This window comes from Ruditapes philippinarum, unplaced genomic scaffold (assembly GCF_026571515.1).
Source record: "Ruditapes philippinarum isolate M1 unplaced genomic scaffold, ASM2657151v2 ctg3184_1_1_1_1, whole genome shotgun sequence".
In the NCBI taxonomy this organism is placed as follows: domain Eukaryota; kingdom Metazoa; phylum Mollusca; class Bivalvia; order Venerida; family Veneridae; genus Ruditapes; species Ruditapes philippinarum.
Window position 1 is genome coordinate 29,322 of NW_026855352.1, and position 22,365 is coordinate 51,686.

Genomic DNA, 22,365 nt, shown 5'->3' on the forward strand with positions numbered 1-22,365 from the left:
GCAGAAAAAATCAGCCTTACTGATATTAGGCGATAATGATAACAATACAATGTAAAGAGACTGATTCTTTATCAGTATATTGTGAAACTTGCTCCTCAAATATTGAAATGGTCATTGAAACGGTTCAGTTTAGAAATGTGTCCATAGGACACAGATGGACACTGATGCCCCAACATCTACCCCCACTGTTCTTTCAGTCTACGGTTGGACGTACACCCAATTGTATCATTAATGGTTGGTTAAATTTACCCTGGGTTAAATTTAACCAACCTTGGTTAACTTACCAATCTGGTTAGTCACTTGTATAAATCAAGATAACCAAAAAGTTAACAAACCAAATTGGTTAAATTTAACCGTCTCTTAATATTACTTCTCTTTTAGAGTTACCGCTCATATTTATTTCTAATTATAAAATACAAACGCAGTGTAATATATTTCAATATTTTATTCATCTTAAGAAATGTCTCAACAAAATCCCTATAAAACCGTTGATATAGAATCTGGCATCCAGTCAGTCAGTCAGTCTCAACAATGGTACAAATAACTTTACTTATTTCACTAAATATCAATAATATACAAAATACAGGATTCTATCTCGTAAAAATCATATCCCCGCCCCCTTTAATTTCCGTGCATCATTCTGCTCTTTTATAAAGGTATTATTACTACTTTAATATTTGTCAGACAATATATGAAATTAAGTAGATAGGCAGAGGCAAACTAAATGATCCCGTATTCACCTCCTATGAATTGCAACTTGAAAATTACAAGTTGAAAAAAAAATTTAAAAAGAAAAACGACCAATAAAATATTATTCTTTCTTGACTTAAAACTCGAAAAGTCCTTGGAAAAATGTAAATTGTATTGCAATTATAGATGTGCTGATGACATTATAATATAAAATATAATCAGCTGCAAAGAGGTATATTTGCTTATTTCTGTTATTGCAAAACAAATCAGTAAAATATATTCATGAATGTTAAGATAGGAAATTATAAGTATTAAAAATAATGGAGTTGTACAAGACTAACAATGTTACAAATTTAATCATACTTTTTTGAGTGTACAAGATTAACAAAATGTATAAAATGTAATGTAAGAATTATGATGAACAACAATAGAATTTGGAATTTTATGATATACAAAATTATGTTTGGAGACAATGAAATATTCTAACCACCTTAATTAAAATTTCTTATAGAAAGAAGTTTTTCCAGTATAATGGCATGGGTAAATGAATTTTTTTCATTGATAAAATTAAGATGTGTTTTCACTTGCATACCAGCAAGGATCGACTTCATGGATATAAAATGTCTATTTCTTCTGTATATTTGAAAGGTTATGAATAGTATTTGTCAAAATATATATGTTCACACCCTGATTAATTTTTCTTTGTGAATAAGATAGTCATTGAATATACTAAGAAAATGATAACAGAATACTAAGTAGTTTGGTTTATGGCGAGTTTCTAGCGTTAATGGTGGAGGACGACCACAAGCGTCCCATGACGTATCCCTATACATTATTTTGGAAGGAGCAGGTAGAACTTTCCATAAGCTAGCTTAATTAATAGATTCCTAATATGATACTGTCCTATTAAAATTCCCCGTCTGTATGGGCCTATATATACCGGATAAAGAATGATAATAAAACAAAATCCAACAATTTTTCATAACTACATGGGATTTCAAAAATATTCATTTTGAAGCAGACAGGGTTAACATAAAACCTATGTACCTATACTATAAGACTAATTAAAAGGGGTTGGAACATTGAGTACATTATAGCAATAGATGATAAACAATAAACTTGTCATACCAACGACCTGCAAATCTTTCTAAAACATTTATTCATCAATATTACTCAAAATATGAATATACAAACTATTTACATTTATTTATTCACATGTATTTGTTGCACAAATTATGGTAAATTAATACATAAACTTCTAAGAACATAAAGAAGAAAGGGGGACAACTGATATCATTATAAACAAAAGAAATGGAGGGATAGAAACAAAAACAAGTGATGATTGTATGCTACAGAAAAGAATCTCTGGATCATAATTATGGGTAAAAAAATATACAATTTGGCGACTAAATAAACTGGTAACTAAAGTAACACAGCATTTTAGTTTAAATTATTATGCAATAAACTGTACATTCTTTTTTGTTGCTCTTTTCTTTTACTGATAGCGTAGTAGTCTTTTTACAAAATAGAATTATTATCTTAGGAAACATGCCATAATTAGCTAAGGGTGCTCTCCAGTACATAATTTAATATTTTGTATTTTGTTTTTCTAAACTAATAATTGCATATTCTTTTTGTTGAAGAAATGAAGAAAATTTATTCATTATCTTTGTTAGATCAAATGATTCTACTGTAGCACACAATCAAACAAATCTCAACATAATTCAATAGATAATTTAGAAACAAACAAATAAACGAATAGTACTAAAGTCTTGTAAATGTGAACAGAATGCATAGAAAAGTCTATGATCTAAAGTATACGTAAATCTCGTTCTTTTTGGAGTTTACCTGTGATAAAAAATAAAAAAAAAACATATTAAAAATATAAAAACCAATTTAAAAAAAACGTGTATTTCGGTGGTATAATTTTATAAGACCCTGTTTTCCCATTATATTTTGCATCATTTAGTTAGGCAGTTTATTTTTTTCTGAAGTTGTTTAATCACACTTTGTAGGCGAGTATTTTCAACAATTTTTAAACCTTGATATAATTGAACTTACACTATGGGTATAACAGAAATATTTACAGAAACTTCATTGTATAAAGAAATATATACTGATACTATCAGTGTACATTGTATGACAAGAGCTTTGATGCTTTTGCGGACACTGTTTTAATTTCAAGACCAAAGTCATAGAAAAAAACAAAGGCATTTTTATCAAACTGTATACGAATATTTTTCAAATTTTAGTAGTCTTTAAAAAAAGTAAGCCTTGGCCAATTATATGAACTTAAAAATGTTTATTTTCAAGTTATAACACCCTATTTGAGTTGAGCTTAGAGTGTGATTAAACCACTCTGAAAATAATAAACTTCCAAAACTAAAATAACAAATGCTTCAATGAATGCTTGTCAAATAAGAAATTATAGTTTTTCATTATTTACCTCTGAATTTGTTAATAATAATTTAAGCGCCATACTCTGTAGATAATGAATCATCATTCAAATAATTCAACTTAAAGAATTTTAGTATGTAGTTTACCTCTTCAATTTTTTATTGTTCTTAACGCGAGAATATTCCCGTAATTAATTTAAGATATATACATATATTCTATATTTGTAAGTATTTTCTAGACGAGATAAAATGTTCATGTTCTTTACAATGTTCATCCACTAGAACTTCTATATTTCACATTATTTTAAACATTCATGTTGAAACAATGTTGGAAGAATCAGTTATCAAAAATCAGCAGTTACATATAAAATAATTAAAAAAATTCAAAAAGAACTCAAAAAACGTCACCAAAAAGGTCAATGAATTATTTAAATAATTACTGCACAAAAATCACTTTTTTCCTTTGTAATTGTTTAATAGGGATTTACAATTTCAAAACTTATTTATAACACGAACCTTTTAACTTTGTATTGTACTAAAATTATACAGCCTTATAGTGCTAGAATTCTAAAATGGACTTGTCTAGCAACTATTTTTAAAATTGTCCATTATCAATGGTTAGCATATCAAAATGAAACATTTGAAGTCAGTCAGCCAACAATAGAGGGCCGGTAAAAACTTTACGGATGTGAACGTTGATATGGCTCTATACTGGCTGCAAAGGCTGTGTATGTTCCGTTTCAACATTTAATGGATCAAGCATCAAACAATTATATACTGGCTTTTTATTACAATATAATCAATCAACATATATATATATATATACTTTATACAACGAACAGATCAGTGAAACTCTGGAATGGAAAATAAACTCTAAATTAAACAAGCAAACCCTTGGCCATCTAAAGTTTTACAAATGAATCAACAAATCTGAAAATAAACTGGAGAAAAGTGTTTTTGCTTTTCCTTAGATTCCTTAAAAAGTGATAGTCTTACATAAAAAACTTAAATTTTTCTAAAAGGATTACTTTTTTAAATAATATAAAATCATTTATAGAATAAAAGGCTTCAATGCAGTACTTCAACCAACGAGTTCTCCACACAAAAAAAAAATTCAAAATTTAATCTAAACATGTAAATGGTACCAAATTAAAAAGAAAAGTTCTTCTTTTAAACCATGAATATTAAAGAAATACTTTTATTCTTTTAAATAGTTCATAAAAGTGACACTTTAATTTAAGTGAATTACAAATGGATTACTTTCATAGATAAAATTACAAAAACAAGTTAACAAAATCACAACTTACAAACTAATATGCAATCTTGACCAGTTTCACTGGTCTAAAACACAACTATACACAATAAATGAATGTTTTTCTTCTTCTGCATCACAATTTTAATGTTGCGTCTGCAACAAAGTCTATTTATAGAACAAAGTTACATGACTTTGTCACTGTCACATGTTATGGACATGTGGCCTGTACACAGTACATGTCAAAGTTGTATAATCTGGATGTCATGAATATTTATGAGATTTCTATGATCATAATGATTATGCAAACTTTTAATCAAATTTAGGAGTCCATGATATCCAATCAAACTTCGTTTCATACATCTCTAATGTTACACCTGTCCAATCAAAATTGTTTATCCAGACATTGCTGTATTATAACAGACCAATCAAATCGCTTCTTCTTTAACTCCTTTGGTAAAATAGTCCAATCAAATCTTCTGTTTGAATTAAAACCATTCAATCAAAAGGAATGAATGAAATGGTGAGTAAAAGCACTGAGATTATGACAAAAGCACTAGTTAGACGAAACATATAAAAATCCTAAACAATGTAGTGAAAACATCTCTTAAATACACAATTAGGATTTGATTTACGCTTGCACATATAAAAACTGTTCACAATGACATCTATATATATATATGACTGGATGAAAGGCTTGGTGTATGGATCAAATGTACATCTAAATCATTTGGAAATGTACGAACATGTCATTTTGTGCTGTAGAATTATCACAATAAGTATTTCACTAAGTTCAAGGACACGTATTTGAACAACTGAATCATGTGGGTCCATGTCATTCAAGTCGTTAATAGTTTTGTATTTATAAGTTTTGCGTCGCTGTAATGAACACGGTTCTTGAACTATTTAATGAACGTCATCTTCTGCTATACAAGGAAACCCTCAGACATTTGCATATGGGGTAAATGAACCTGAGGTCCGAGTAATTGAGCTCTGAGCGTTTGAACACTATTCATCATTTTTTTCTGATGTCCAAGTAAGGTGACACCTAGCGTGTCCAAGTCTTTAACAGTTAGACGCATCACCTGGTCCATGTTGGTAACACCCGCAGATAAAAAGTTGTCCCTATAGCGTTCCATCTTGATTGCATTCAACCACTCTTCAACGGAAGAATAGCTGTTTACATCTGGTGGTGTATTGTCAATAAATACATGTGGCCTGAAAAAGAAATTTAAAAACAAACTTAAAATACAGTTTTTACAACCTAAAATAAAGGCACTATTGAGCCTTGATTCAAAATTTCATGAAAATAGTCATAACTGATTATTTACATTTACATTGAGATGCATAAATGTTATATCAAAACATGACCTAGTCACTGCAGCAGGGACCTGAGTTTCTGTGTGCACATAATAAAGAAGACTACTGAAGCCACAACATAGTTTTATCAATCATTATTATAGGCAGGTTTACTAATCTTCACCCTCAGCTCTTGATATCTACTTATTAACTATTGATCATTATTATATTACTAACCCCCCCCCCTCAGCTCTTGAGACCTACTAATATCAAAGAGTATAACAAACTAGATTATGCATAATGACTGTAGAAAAGCCTCCAGGAGCCAAGTTTAAGAATCTGACTTTCTTTGATACTACAACCATGCTTGACTGTCTTTCACAAACAATATTTGCCAGTTACACTGTATAAATCAGAGCAATAGTATGAAAAACAGAAAAATTACCATGATAGAAAACCATGAGGATTGCCCAAACATACACCTAAGTATCCGAGAAATTCATAGAAAATACCAAATGAGATTAAGTTCTAAATGAAGCCAAATATTCATTCTAAAATACAAGTGCTTTTAGAAGTGCAACTGTAAAACCAATGAATCTGAAACTGTGCAACAATATAAAAGGAGCACTTCAATAACATCACACAAAATAATCAAATTGTCTCCCTTTCTTAAACTTTAACTTGAGAGAAAAATTCTTCTTTCTATAGAAGTAACTGTTTATTTGTTTGTTTGTTTTTTTTCTGACGATTTTAACACATGTTTTTGGTCATACCTTGGCAGACGATCTATCTAACAGGTTTTTATTTATATCAAGATCACTTCAAATATGTATCATAATTACTATGTAACATTGCAATGTAAATGTCTAAAAAATTTGAATTTTCAGTCCTTTTTCCTACAATAACCATAACAACTGTACTTTCCCATTTTACATTTTCAAACATCACAGCATAGTGTGCATTAATATACCAAAATAAACATCAAAGTAACACTGTTAGGTAGTCTGGAAGCTGTTGATAACTTTCATGACTGCATTTATAAAAATATATACTCGTTGCTGAAAATAAATTGCCTTTACGTCTCAATGTAAAAACATAATCTAATTAATGATCAGTTTAAATTCCAATTCACATATTCCCAAAATTTCTCACTTGCAAATAAAATATTAAATGAAAATAAAATATTAAACCTAATATAAAAGTGTTGACAAAATACTATCAAAAAATTCCAAATGTAACTGGAAAGACTGCAATACTTCAAGTTATTGCTTCCAACTTGTTAGTTTTTACATTTTAAGCATCATTTACTGCCTTCACATGAAAGTTATTGTCCCCAATTGCAGATTTTAACTTTATATTGGAATATTTACAGGTTTGTTATTGCAACTTACTCCATTCATGCTAAAACTAATTGCTTTTACAAAAGGAACATTTTGCCTTTTTATTTAAATTGATTCCTGCACATTTACAAATTACTGCCTTCAAACTGCTATTCATTGGTTTACCATTAAAATTTCTTTTTTTCTGTCACCAGCACTTAGAATGGCATTAGCAGAAACATGAAACCATTTTTTTTGCTACTGTTAAAAGTTTGACATTGTAAATATCTACCTATACTTCATAAACCTTATCATAAAATATTGATCCAAAATAACAAGTTTTTAATTCCGATTCTACAAAATAGTATTATCATACTAAAAGTATCAAAAGCAGCAGACTTTTTAAAGCAATTTATAAAATTATTCTTATATAATAATTTAAGTATTTCTTATATGTAAAACAAGCAAACATCTGAAAAACTTGACTGAAACGTTAATTTGACTCATCATAACAATCTTAAAACATGAATGAACCATAGCAATCAGTTACCATTTAAGTTTTGAAGAAACAAGATAATTACCTTGGTTTGGCCATCTTTCGTAGAAGTTCTGGAGCCCGGATAAGTTTATCAAGATTTTTTACAATCTGTGTAAACTTTGGCCGGTTATTTCTTTCCTTTTGCCAGGAATCTAACATAAGCTGGTGTATTGCTTCTGGACATTCCTGCAAAAAAACCCAGACAAATATGAAATCAAAATTTATTACATCGGGAAACATCCTCCATGTTACTGAAGTTTCATAAAAAACCTTAACTTTATATACATTTCAATTACATTGGAAAAGAAAAAAAGATAAAATTTTCTACAATAACTTACATCAGAAAGATCAGTGAATCTAAACCTTGAGTTTACTTTTACAATTATAGACTTTCATATTACTTTGAAAAGGAACTCTTTGCCTGTTGGCAGCAACAGATTTTACCCTTGCAACCAGTTGGATCAAGAAAAGCCATGCCGTCTGATCATGATCTGAACTGTTCAATATTCTGTCCCTATTTTGAAATTTTCCTTACAAAATTATGAATAATTTTGTCGAGATAGAAAGATAGAAAAATCAATATTGGACAAAGCAATTTAAGATATTAAGTGTTGTACAAGTAAAGCATGCTTCATGGACTACATACACATACGCAAATGTTTATAAACACTTTTGAGTCGCACCATCACAAAACCAACATAATGGGTTTGCAATCTGATCAGGATCCATGCTGTTCGCTTACAAATCCTATCACAAGTAGAGAACAGCATGGATCCTGATCAGACTGTGTGGATGCGCAGGCTGGGTTGGATCCATGCTGGTCGCAAACCCATTATTTTGGTTTTGTCAAGGTGCGGCCCATTATATTATCAAAAGTTTTTCACAGTAAAACAAACATTACCATTGGAGGAGGTAGTCTATAACCCTTTTCTACTGCTTTTATCACATCTTGGTTAGACCAGTTCCAGTATGGTCTCTCGCCATATGATATCACCTCCCACATGACCACACCAAATGACCAAACATCAGATGCTGATGTGAACTTTCGGAATGTTATTGCTTCTGGGGCTGTCCAACGGACTGGAATCTTTCCTCCCTGAAAACAAGTTGGATTTTAAAAGATACAATGAAATATTATCTGGTTTATTATAAAAATAAACTATAACCATACCACATTATCTTGAACACATAAAATAAATTTATGTTGTTGATAAACCAATGCTAAGGATTTTTATGACAAAATGTCTAACTTAAGGAACCGTATTGCATATCATAAGAGAGCACCAGACTGCGACAGCTGGCTTGGCTATATTTAGGTGACATAAAATATTCCCGTTACTATCATCATTATCATACAAAGGATAAATTAAAATTTTGAAAATAAATCATCACCTTAGTGCAATAACTGGTTAACTCCTATTAAATTTAGAAGGACTTAACTCGTTACGGCACTAAGCTGACAACATGTTTATCATCCCTATGTAGAGGATTACCTTCACTAAAAATATATTGAATATGTTTATCTAACTGTCCCGTCGAAAATAAAGACATCATATTACATTTCATTTCTTAAGTGCTTGAAATAGATGAGTATTTAAATCACTAATCCTTAGTTTTAGACTAATAAGGAATGACTTTGTTGACTATATACTGATCACATGAATATTTCACATTACCTTTGTTGTATATGCACCATCTGTAGTGTCTATATCAACTTCTCTGGATAGGCCAAAATCTGCCACTTTACACACCAAACTCTCATTACATAAAATATTACGAGCAGCCAAATCCTGTGAACAGAAAATGTTATCATCAAGTTTTGATATACCTTTTAAATCCATATTTATTTAGACTATACGCTTGTACTTTTAAAATTAATGCATTTTAAGTAAGAAAGATATTTCGTGGGTTAACCTCAAAACAGCAGTAATTTTTATGAAATAAGGAAGAACTTACAACTGTTTTGTATTCAGTTCTCGAAAAGTGACTATGTGTATGGCATATAAAACATTTCTTTAAAGGATAATAGGCCAGAATATTTGTGTTTTATTTCATTTTTTGTGCATTTTCTTTTTGGATAGGACTTTCCCTATGTAATGGCCTACCGCTTGTTTTATGTCAGTATGTCAATTAAAGCCAAGTCTTTGAAATTGTATGTTCCCAAGTATTGATAACACAATCCTACATTTTGTCAGTACCATATATTTTGTCAGTACCAAACTAAGTTATTATATGTCTTGCCTCGATTTATATTTTCTATACCAAATATTTCATCATTTTAAAAGAAAACGAGAAGTCTAGTTCACCAGGAAAGGTTGTTCAGCCTTAATAAAAATGTTTATTTCTACAGATAATACCTTTGCCAGACAAATTCTGACAGTATGACATATAGTTACGTACATAAAATACAATATATACCATTTGTGGGCCATTTATCACAGTTAGGGAAATTCCTGTCACTTTTTATTGCCTCTCATGGAAAATATATTCCCTAACCAAAATATCAATTAAATTGCTGCATTCTTTTATTTCTTACTCTTATCTATTCAAATTGTTTCAAAATCCAAAAGCTTTTCACAACAACAAAAATTCTGTTAACTAATAGAAATATAATTCTTTCAATTTAATATTACAATATGGTCATTAGATTTTTCTGTATAATTATATGAAATGATTGTCTTCCTCAACTCCAATATTATCGCAAACATGACAATTATCGTTATTGAAAGAGATTAATTTGGATAATTATTTTCCTCCTCTAGAAATATCAAGCAAAACCTACAACATGTCACAGGCGTAGGAGGAGAAACTTAATCTGCTGGATAAATGAGGACAAAACTTAATTCATTAATCAAATGATGTTGTAACACAATTTTCAGGCAATTTAACAGCTTCAACTGTCACCTTGGTAATTTTAAACTTTGTACTTGGCAAAATTTAGAGGTTTAATTTTCATGTTAAATGTAGTTATCATTCAATTAGGGCAGGTAGATGATGTACCTTATAACTGCCAATTAATTTGACAGATTATGTTTCACCTGGCCATGTTTATCCATGACAACTTTGTTTTCAATGATATGGCTAAATCACCAGTACTTTAATGGCTTTTCAATTAAAATGTGACAGATGACCGGTGGTCATTCATCATGATCTGACCATTTATACAGATGAGCAGTATCATATTTACTTGGGGTTTTTGTCACTATTACAAAGTACAGTAACTAGGCATGCATGGCAGAAAATGAAATTTATATATCAATATGTTCTTTTCATCAGCTTTGAAGTCTAAATTGTTCTTTTTAGGGTTTTATATATTTAAATATCAACATAATAAAATTAGATCACCAACAAGATAAGATAGCGAAAAACAGAATCCGTAAAGAAAGCTCAACATGGCAAATTGTGAACTCGGTTTGATTGAGCCTGTTCACGGATAGAAGTTGTAATTGCAAGCTACCCTCGCTAGCTAGCACCAGCTAGTGTGTGTGTCACTGCATGATCATACAGGCTGGATATCAAACAGATATATGCAGGCTAGCCTGATTCTATAATTAGTAGGATAGTCTGGTTATTATTCGCTCTTCCTAAAACTTTCTACAGGATTAACCATTTAATTGATAAATCTTTGATTTCTTACCCTATGAACATATCCCATTTCAGAAAGGTATCTCATACCAGAAGCTATACCACGCATCATTCCAACCAACTGTATCACTGTTAACTGGCCGTCATTTTTCTGAAATCATACACAAAAATAAATATAGTAACAAAACTGTAAAGTTCCGATATTCTGACTACTCACTGTCAATCATAAAATACAACAGTTTTGTCCCTTATTACAATTCCTACAATGTCTCTATTAATAACAATATCCCATTCATGGCTTTATTAATAACCATATAGTTTTAACATAATGGCTCTATTTATAATCATATGGCTCTAACAAAGTACCTACAATGGCTATATCAATAATGATATGACTCAAAGAGAGTCCCTATAATGGTTATATTAGTAACACTATGGATTTAACTGTCCCTTTATTGGCTCTAATAATTGCGCTAGGGCTCCAGGAGTTAAAGCCTTTTGTTTTGGTATATGAATGAATATGTCCTTAAACTTGTGTAAAGACTGACATGAACCCTACATCAAACTTCTTTCTCAGAAATTTTAACAGGTTCCTTTTTTTAACGATACAACTGATTCTTAAATCTAATGACAGACATTATTCTTGTACCAGAACATTTTTTCAGTTGATATATAGTGACAACTTAACAGTAAAAGCATGTTTATGTCTAAGATAAAATATTTCCCCAGCTAATAATTTTAACAAAGAGGGTTATTAGATCAATCAGAGACGATACAACATTGAATTTCGGCTAGACGGCTGATTTAGGAAATTCTTCCTTTTTTTTTTGTTAAGGAGCAATTCTCAATGATTTATCAAAGACCACTTTACTCCCCGTCAAGACATCTTTTTTATATACTCATCTCCCGAAGGATTTCTTATATATTGCCTTCGGGTGTACTTTATAACGGCACATTGACAGAAGTACTCATAATTCCTCGAGATAATATCACTGAATATGTTACAATCCATTTCTAAGGGAATCGCTTTCTTAATTTCGGAAAATGGCTTCCACTCTCGAGTGACTGAAATTAGGTAGTAAATCATAACACAGTAACAAATAAAAGTCAATTTACGCATGATTTGTACGTAACAGGGGCTTTAAATATCATCTTCCTGATCTTTGATTATTGATGTGTTTCACTGAAACGTGGCTGTTGTTCTCCACAGTACATCAATTATGGGAGAATTAATACGAGAACTGGTTCAAATTGTTTTAATTCTGTGGGACTCTAGGGTAAAAATAAGTGTATTAAATCGTATGATGCTTTATCCAGAAATTGAAGAATTTACATTTAGAATCTAGGTTTTAAATTGATAAAGAATCTGGATAAATAATCTCAAAGTTGAACATTGATTTATGTCAATCAAGAAAATGAAGTAATAAGTTTCAAGTTGTTTCAAATTATGTGAACAGTGATAAATGTTTGAAGATATTGACAACAACAATTATATATGACTTAGCAAAACAAAGGTCACAAGACCACACATGTATTATACAATTGTATGTTTAATCTAATCAAAGGGTCATTAACCCTATTCTTGATGGCAGCCACTAAATCTACCCAAGCAAAGTGCAGGGCTAACCAAGATCAGCTGAAACATCCATACTGACTGACCATGGTCTGAACTGTTTTCTATTTAGTCTCTTCATATTTTAAAATAAGTGTTGTTTTAGCTATCTTAAAAACCAGTCAATATAAAAGCTCTATATAATATTAAACAAAGCTACATTTTTACAAGACAAATAATTGTCTATGTAAATAGGCATATAAATACAAAATGAAGTGAAAAAACGTTGGTTTATATGAAATAAGCTAATGAATAACAATTGTACTCAATCATTGAAAAGCCTCTTGGTCAATAGTGTCTAGTCATATAAAGTAAGATATTATAGAATCAATCAGACAATTTCCAGTTAACAGTAAAATAAGCTAAGCTGCTTTATTTTCTGAGAGTCTGTAGCAATCCAAATAAATATTTAAAACTACGAACCTTTGGTGAACTAGATATCTTTATCTTATTATAACGTGTTCACATTCTTAGACGACATGTATTTTTTTTTTAATAACTACTGTATTGTTAGTAAGAAAAATTGCAAATATAATTTCTGACAATCAAATCGGTTAATTATACTGTAATTCCTCCAATTATTCCAGTAACTAAGCAATACTTTACTTTATCCCTTGCCCTTAAATATTAATAAATAATGCTTAAAGAAGCCCTATCCCCATAAAGCAAACCTATTGAATTATTGATAAGTGATCAAAGATTGGCTACATGATCCTCATATACAGGTTATTGCACTTGTAACATGAACTTATATCAATTCTACATGCAGCCAGAGTAGTAAAATTTTCTATAGGGTTTTACATAACAGGTACCCATGAAAAGTTCTATAAAATTTCACTCAGGAAAAGACTCTTAAAAACTTGAGTGTTTTTGTGTAAATAATAAGAAGCTTATAAATAACCCTATATTATTTTTACTTTTAACTTATTTAAGTTTTATTTCATGTTTTAGTTCACTCATACGTGCCTTAAAACATGTAAAATTTGGGGGGAAAAAACATTATTTCGAATCTGTCTTAAACCCCAATACCACACTAAATATCTTAAATGGGCAAGTCCCTCTTCCTATCTGGACTAAATCATACATCGTTTTTAGTACAAGTTTCAAAATATGTACTGACTGAAAAGCAAACAGTGCAAACCATGATCAGACTGTATTTCTGTTACAAACCTGAACAAGTGAGGCATTGGTTGAAATATCAATGCAAAGTACATGTATTTATATACCATAAGGAAAGAATCATCAGCAAGTTTTCATCACAAATTTACTTTAATACTTTTAATAATATGCTAAAATATAAATCAATCATACCCGTAGAAAACTGTCTAAAGAACCATTTGCCATATACTCTGTAACAATCATTATAGGACTTGCTGCAAATATAAAAGTAAAAGAAAAATATATCATCCAATTATCATATACATGTATATCATTAAACTCAAATTAAAATTATTTTGTATTTAATAATTTTTGTACTGGGTTTAACTGTTATTTCATAAATTGACTAAATATGAGTTTTAAGCCAAACTAAAATTCAACATGACTTAAAAAAGCAAAAGAATTTTAAAAGAGCACTTGTGTCGAGAATTCAGAACAATAAAAACAATCAAGGAATGAAAGATGCAGCATAAATCTATCAACTGAGAGAGTAAACCGAAAAATATTTATTTATTATCTGACAAACACAAGCAATGCATTACAATTTGTGTTCCAAAACAGTCGAGTAAATTATCCTTATGTGTCGAACAATGACATAATTTGCTTTACGTCTGACTCTACATGCTTAAATTGCACTAATTGAAACAAATGGCAGTCATCTAATTTGAGGAACGAATAAAATTTGACAAATTTCCGTCCAAAGTTACAAAAACCTTCGACATTTAACGAAAATTTAACCAAATCTATTTCAATTTTCACAGATATGTTGCCATAGCTACTGCTAAATAACGAAAGGTTTCCTCTCAGCGTTCCTGTTAATATTTTGACATAAATCTATAAAGTACAATTTCAATAGCTGAATTCCACAGGGTGTCTCCATATTTAACTTCATTGTAGGATATAAAACACTCTTTTGTGCAAATAAAAGCTTTGGCGTCAAAATTTTTCTAATGAAACAAAGCAACAGTAATGGCACCATTTAATATTCTCAATTTTATTATATTAATTCCTCGCAGCAGGAAAGAGTACAGAAATATTACATTTTTCTTTCATAAATTGAAGACATTGTCACCATATAAGGTCATTAATCAATCATCTGACAGTGTTTCAAATGTCCTGTTTCACATTGGAAGGTAATAAAAGAGAAGTTTTTCACAGGAGGGAGTCGGAGAAAAACCCATAGAAATGCCGTCACTTTTAAAAGCAGTCGTAAATGCATATGTAATTTCTGGCTCAATCTTTCAACAATAATAACTTTAAAATATCAAAAAATAATGTACGGCATGTTTTCTCCAAGACTTAAAGGCTACAAGGTAAATAGGGCATCAATTGTATTGTTTGTGGTTCTTTACAATTATGACAATAAATCATTAAAACTTCTGTTTCTTCCTGAAAATAAAAGCATTAAAGAAAGGAAAAAGGATTTTTCCTTATATTGAAGAACTTTAAACAGTAAAATCAACAAGAAATGCTATCTCTGAACAATGACAAGGACCATTACTCTAGTGACACACTTATCTACCCTGTTTTTTTGTAAGAAGAATTATCAGTCAATAGTTGTTTTCAAACATCTGGTGCCTGAAAAATTACCACATATTTTGCATGACAACACATTATGTCATATAACCTACTAAAATCATACAAAAACTCACTTTTAGTGACTACTCCTTCCAGGAAAATAACATTTGGGTCGTCAAACTGTCCCATAATGCTTGCTTCTGTTAAAAAGTCCAAACGGTTTTTATCTGTCGCCCCTGCTTTCAGTGTTTTGATGGCTACGGACATTTCCGGTCTGTTCGGTACTCGAAGCTTGCCTTTACATACATCACCAAATTCACCTAAAAAAATAGGTTCATGTTGTTATAACTAATCTTGCTGATAAAGAGAGGGATCTATTGTATGATTTTTCACTTTTATTATTTGCCTGCTTATAAGCTTATAATAAACTAACTAACAGTCAATTTACGTGATTTCCATACTTAACAGCCAAAAGTGTAAATTAAGTCAGACAAGATGTGCTGCTAACCCCAAGTGAAAATGTCACCAAAATCTATGCATTTTGTTGAAATTTCACTAAAATTTGGTAAAATATCACCGAAATGCATAGAATTTATCAAAATGATAGAATTTTGGTAAAATTTCAGTGAAAATTTCATAGATATCTCACTGAAATTTGAAGCATTTCATTTCTCATAAAAAATTCTTTTTTCAATGAAATTTTGAGTCAATTTTTTGGTGACCAAAATTTTGGTGAAAAAATTAAGGCCCTATATTAATAGCACATAACGGCCGGTCACGAGATATACACTAGCAACAAATTTAAATAATACATACCTCCGCCAATCACAGATTCTATTATTATATGACTGGCATCAATCTCTCGCGTGAATTCCCTCACAGCCTGGTTCGGATCCTCGTATGTATGTGGGTCAACGTATGACTTTATTGTACCAGACGGTTGAAACAACGGAACAGTCACTGAAAACAGTAAATTTACAATGTGCAATCATTTTGAATATTTGAATCAAAACTTCATATAATATTACGAAAAAAAACAAAAAAAACATGTTTGATATCTTCAGAATTTGGATAAAAACATAATTATGCTACTTGATGGATATGCAATAAATTGTACCGTCAGATATATTCATTCTGCAAATTTCTAATATTTTGGAGAATAATAACTTTTATTTTAGTTATCAAACATGTACCTGAACCAAAATGGTAATTTTTACTGATTTAAAGTAAGACTCAGATCCCAAGGCCAGTCACTGTGATGTACTGAGTACAGGTCAAAGTTCAAACTAAATAAAATAATAATCCATTCAAGTAAATTGTATGCCTTGCTGTTATGCCAAAATTGTTTTGTATACATAAATTGGCTAAAAATGTTTTAGCCATTTAGTTTATACAGAATATATTTGAGTTAGATTAGCTATTTAACCAACAAAATACTGCCATCTTCACAATAAATTCACAGAATGATTTTTACAATTTCACAAAATGTGTTATACAAATATTGATCATAAAGTATAATAATGGCAAGAACAATACGGTATGGCATTTAAATATTTACATGTAGCGTACTTGTTATTTTGTTTTTATGTAATATGCATAATTATTGTACAGCCATTTAACTTTTATTAACAATACTTCACATGACATCATGGCAAATAATGTTTTTATTACCTTAAAAAACTTATATACTGGTACGCTGATATTTGCAGGTAGACAATAAATATATCTAAATACATTGTTTCTAAAACTTCATAATATTTCTACATAAACTACTGCATTAAATTGGCATACAATTTTAACAACAAGTACTAATCTATCCATCAGGAAAGGTTTTCAGGACAGAAAACTGGAATTGTGTATTATTATATTAAAAACAAAAACTTCTTCAACCAATTATGTTAATAATAAAAAGGTGCAAAATAATGCCCAAACGTTATGACAGAAAAATTCAAAAACACAGCAATAAAATCATGACTGAAAAATGTTGTTTATTTCAAAACACACAAGATACATGTAACAAGGCTACGCAGAAGGGGATTTAAAATATAAGGGTTTTTTTATTAAGAACTAAAAGATGTTTCTTTTTGTAAAGAAAAAAAGAAACTTCAAAAATGTTGTTTTTATGAAGAACTAGAAAAAGTTGGCAAATAAAATAAACAAATTGTACAAGATCAATGTAATCTCATTTATTTTCAATTTTAGGGCAATATTTTGTCTGAAATGTAGTTTAACTCATGTACTACTTTGAAAATAACGAAAATTAAGTATTTCTTCAATGTAGTTATTCAAACCAAATGTATAATTGTACAGCTAGACAATTTTATTATTGCCACAATGATGTATAATTTTAATATTCAACAAAAAAAAGAGGAATGCGTCAAGAAAGGAAAAAAGTGATTCTAAAAATGTTAGTAAAAAGTGAATTATATACAAGTAGCCATTTTCCCTAGATGAAAGTAACTGAGGAAAAAGTGTTACAATGTATGAAAAAGCAAAGCAAATGACAATGGTGTGGAGTACATGGTTACAAAGCATTTAAGTAAAGCATCTGGCAAGAATACACTATACAACTTTATAAACAGTTAAGAAAATGAAAACTCTTTGGCAAAAACAATTCAAAATGTGAACAAAAAATTTGTTTTTTTGTTGTTGTTTTTTGTTTGTTTTTTTTCTAAAAAAGCAATTCATTTGAAAATTGTTTCAGATACAAAATATCTTTATTAACAGAAAGCCAATGCATTTCTTCTTAACTGTTTACAATAATACTGCCTATCTGTGGTCATCATGATATTGCCTAACTGTGGTCTTAAATTAGAAGCTTTTCTTAAATTGGCGACTACAAGTTATATGTAACTGTGTACAAACAATTAAGTAGACAAAGCCATTTTAAACTGATGCTCTCATTTGCATGCTCTCTTATTTAAAACCAAGCTTTCAAGACTGCTTCTTAGCAATGTTACTATAGAAACACCAGAGACTATATGACTCATTTAATCACCACAGTTAGGCAGTTAGACTAAAGATTACAATAATTTTCTGCTCACTCTCGAACTCTTGACCTTGATAATGTATTTTCCCTTTTTTTTCATTTCTTTTTTTAATCACGTTTTGTTTTTTAATCACAGTTTTTGAAAAAACATCTTGCATTAACAGGTTTACAGGCACCAATTCACTTAGGCCATAATATCTTACTGTCATCATGTCAAAACTTGGATTGATATTTTTCTATCTCAGTCTAACAATCGGTGTTTATGGTAATAGGGTCTAATGGCATGTTTTAAAACTGGCAACACTGTCTAACACAGTCTACGAGGCAGCTATACAGGCACTGTTATATAAAGCATAACAATTACAAACTGTCAGCTTTATTGGTAATTTTAGATTCTCCCTTCCTTAGAGACTGTCGATTTAATAAAATATTGTACAAAAAGAACAATATTTACAAGAATGTTTTTATTTATATTAAAATAGATTTTTTTAAAAGTCTATTCCAATGGTCTGGGTCATCAAAATCAAAAACTACAATAAAGCAGCTTCAAATTGCTGTAGTAATATTACAATACAGTGTTGCCTGATTACATATGCTAATAAGTTTGTTGTTGTAATTACAATGACAAAAGCCTGCCATACTTAGTTGCCATTAGTACCCAAAGTTGCATAAGCCACAGACTGGGAAACTTTTTAACATTTTCTTGCTGCTTGGACTGTAGACTAATAAGCTAATTGTAGTAGACAATGCTCTTAAAATAATTCATATTCAATCAATAAATGAGATAACATCCAAAAGGGTGAAAACAATTCAATTTGTGTAAGACAGACAAATTTTCTGTTGTAAAGCGTAAAAACTTAATACTGGCAATATAAGAGGATGCTAATGACATAGAAGTAGAAAAAACAAACAGTGATTATATGGCGAAAATGAATACAAGTGCCTGATTGGTTAGAAATATGACAAAAGGTGAAAGTTCAAGGTCAAAAGTTGCTATGGTGACCCAAAAGGAAGGTTACTCACTGGATCCATTTATATGAGGCTCAAGTGGGGGGCAGTGCAGAACTGAATGAAGAAAATAATGTACGAGCCATGTTTATATATATATATACACGTACACCCAAAACACAGTTCCAAAAATAAATATGATTAACTTAGATTGTGCCGAAATATTAATAAGTGTAAACGCTTAACATCAATAAACGCCTTCTTCTTCCAAGCATTTAATAATCATAACACTTAAATGCATGGCAAAAGAACTTCCTAAATAACTTTGAAAAGTACTAAAAAACCAGCACTTTCGACACTCAAAAAGACCATTTATTGTATGCTTTTTTCCCCAACAGCCGATTAAAAAGCTATGAGATTTGAAGTACATTATACATTCAAACTTATTAAAAGTTCAGAGCTGAGGTTTAATAGCTTAGTTAAAAGCAATAAAGATAAATTATGATAACTGCATCCTGATGATATCATAGTATTCCAAAATACTCGTGAACGAGAATTTGTAAATGAAATTCCCAATTAACCGCAGATATGTTTTAAGTGTCAAATCATATAATCTACTTTAAAATCCATAAAATTTTATGGTATATAATTATGATCATTTCGATTAAGTATTTATAACCCATAAATTTGAAAATTTTCCCAATTTTTTTTTTGTTAAGATAGTTTTTCCTCAAATGAAAATGCATTTTCGCCATTACCCCTCCCTTTCAAAAAAAAATCATGTCTAAAACAACCAACCTATTATAAAACATGTACTTGATAAATTTTGCTTAATGTCCTCTCAACTGCCATGATTCATGGGCATAAAGTATGAACATGTGAAATGATGCAAGCATTAAAGTTCTTTTATTACATCTAAACATGGTAACTTTCATCCGGTTATCTTATTTCCATTTAATTTTAGACGATCAATTAATTAATCAGTTTTTTTATAAAACTATGAAAAAAGCTGAATTTCCAATGAAATTTTCATTAACGCCCACGATAAACTAATAAATGAATCATTGTTTATAACCATGGGTTCTGACTTTTATTATATCATAACTTTGTAATCATTAATGTTACATTTGTTTAAACTATGAAGATATAATTAATTAATTGGCAAACTTTCCTTTTAAATGGGATCGATTTTTAATTTGCTTGAAGCATTTCATAACATTCAATGAAAGACCAATAAACTGACTCCAAATAAGAACCTAAAATACCATGGATTGTAAATTTCTGTAATGCTATGGATAACATTTCAATAAAAGTTATTATGATTAAACTTTAAACCATGGATGTTTTAACCCCTAAAATGACTCATTGTTGATTTTTAGAGGATAATTTTATATGAACTAAAATCTAATACAAGTGATCGAAGATAATAATTAGGAGGAAGCCCTTTTATACCATGGATAATTTATTTTATGAACATGTATGTCATGAATGAATCTAGAAATAGCCAATTCTGTCACTCATGGATGACTTTAGGACTATCCTTTCATGTCCAGAATGAATTTGGGAAAAACAAAATCATGCCATGGATGAATTTGGGAAAATCAAACTATGCCATGGATGAATTTTTGGAAATCAAACTTTGCCATGGATGATTTTAAGAACACCTTAGCATGCCATGGAAGATTTTTGAGGAAAACTATCCCATATCAGTGATGATTTTTTTGGGGGGAAAAACTAACCATGTTATGGATGGTATAAAACTGGGAATTAGAATGAAGCCTCTTCAAAGCTGTAAACCACTACGTAGCAAAAACTGAAAAATGGCGCTAATTGTAAATATTCTGACACCAACAACAAATATAGTAAAACATAAAATGTAACTTAAAATAGTGTACAGGGATAAAGCAATGACTCTGCCCATTTAATTGAAAGCATCTACGAGAAATCGTACACTTATACACAACCCTTCTACATTTATGATTTTAGAGAAAAACTGTTGTTGTTTTCATAATTATTAAAGGTTATCTATTAAAATCAAATTAATGATAATTATGTAAGGCAGATTAATTGTTCAACAATTGTTAAACACATTTTAGTTATAACATAGATTACACATTATAATATTATGTCCCTGAAATATTTGCTTTAATCTTCAACAAAATCAAAGTTAAACAACAGATATATACCTCACAATCTATAAAACCTATATATCAGAATATTAAGAATCTTGTTAAAAAATTAAACACATTTTATTAAAGCAGAGATGTCAATTTCTTCAGCATTTGTGTTATTTATTTTCTGAATATTTTGTATCATAAAGCGAATATCTAGCCTTTAGCTCGTGTAGCTGATGAAAGAATAAATAATGTTGTTTTATAGTGTCATTAATATTCTACAGTAATTACATGGTGCTTATAAATGAATTGACAACATGCGTGGTTGTTCGTCCTCAAAATTGCACATGATATACTGGTGCTATCTTTAGGGCATCATGTGACAGCTATAAATAGTAACATAGATCATGTGACTGTCATGTGACTTACCATGGTGATAAGGACCATCTATATCAGAGCTCTTCCCATCATTTCTCCTGTTTCTAGAAATAAAAACAATTTTATGTTTTATATAATTTCCCTAAAACTATAACTTTCAAAATTAAAATAACTGATTTTTGTTGTTTTTCTATCTAACAAAGTAATGGTGAATTCATTTTGAATTAAAGTTTAACACAATGGCTTTTACTTCTAAGCTTAAATTGAAATATGTCTTTCTACAATACAACGGTTGTTTTTATATTTGAAATATTGCTTTTCTATCTTAATTGGACCATTAAGTCCATTAAAACTTCCTCCTAAGAATGTCTTTTAGAAGTATTCCTTGATTTAATAAAGAAAAGAAAAAGTTTATTGGAATTTGTGCATTAATATTTGAACTAATGCACTGAAGTCAGTGTTTCTATGTCTTATTATGTAGTTATGCAGAATGTTATGTGTTGGTTATAAAGAATGTTTATGTGTTGTTTGTTATGAAGAATGTTCATGTGTTGTTGGCTATGAAGAAT

The 22,365-nt window shown here is 29.9% G+C and overlaps 1 protein-coding gene across 3 annotated transcripts in view; it reads right to left on the minus strand.

The window, feature by feature from the left end:
• Positions 1 to 430: 430 nt before the first annotated feature.
• Positions 431 to 22,365, minus strand: part of LOC132743038 (ephrin type-B receptor 1-B-like) — a 110,577-nt gene continuing 88,642 nt past the window's right edge. Inside the window, exons 10-20 of one of the 3 annotated variants that reach the window (XM_060731553.1) lie at positions 21,848 to 21,900; positions 19,380 to 19,421; positions 16,184 to 16,327; positions 15,502 to 15,687; positions 14,003 to 14,064; positions 11,132 to 11,230; positions 9,171 to 9,284; positions 8,396 to 8,590; positions 7,538 to 7,680; positions 6,608 to 6,667; positions 5,422 to 5,556 (exon numbers count right to left, since the gene is read on the minus strand). In XM_060731553.1, coding sequence (XP_060587536.1) covers positions 6,619 to 6,667; positions 7,538 to 7,680; positions 8,396 to 8,590; positions 9,171 to 9,284; positions 11,132 to 11,230; positions 14,003 to 14,064; positions 15,502 to 15,687; positions 16,184 to 16,327; positions 19,380 to 19,421; positions 21,848 to 21,900 — 1,087 coding nt within the window. In that variant the 3' untranslated portion in view covers positions 5,422 to 5,556; positions 6,608 to 6,618. Of the gene's footprint in view, positions 5,557 to 6,607; positions 6,668 to 7,537; positions 7,681 to 8,395; positions 8,591 to 9,170; positions 9,285 to 11,131; positions 11,231 to 14,002; positions 14,065 to 15,501; positions 15,688 to 16,183; positions 16,328 to 19,379; positions 19,422 to 21,847; positions 21,901 to 22,365 lie in introns of all 3 variants that reach the window. The other 2 variants (XM_060731550.1, XM_060731552.1) reach the window with 2 other exon arrangements.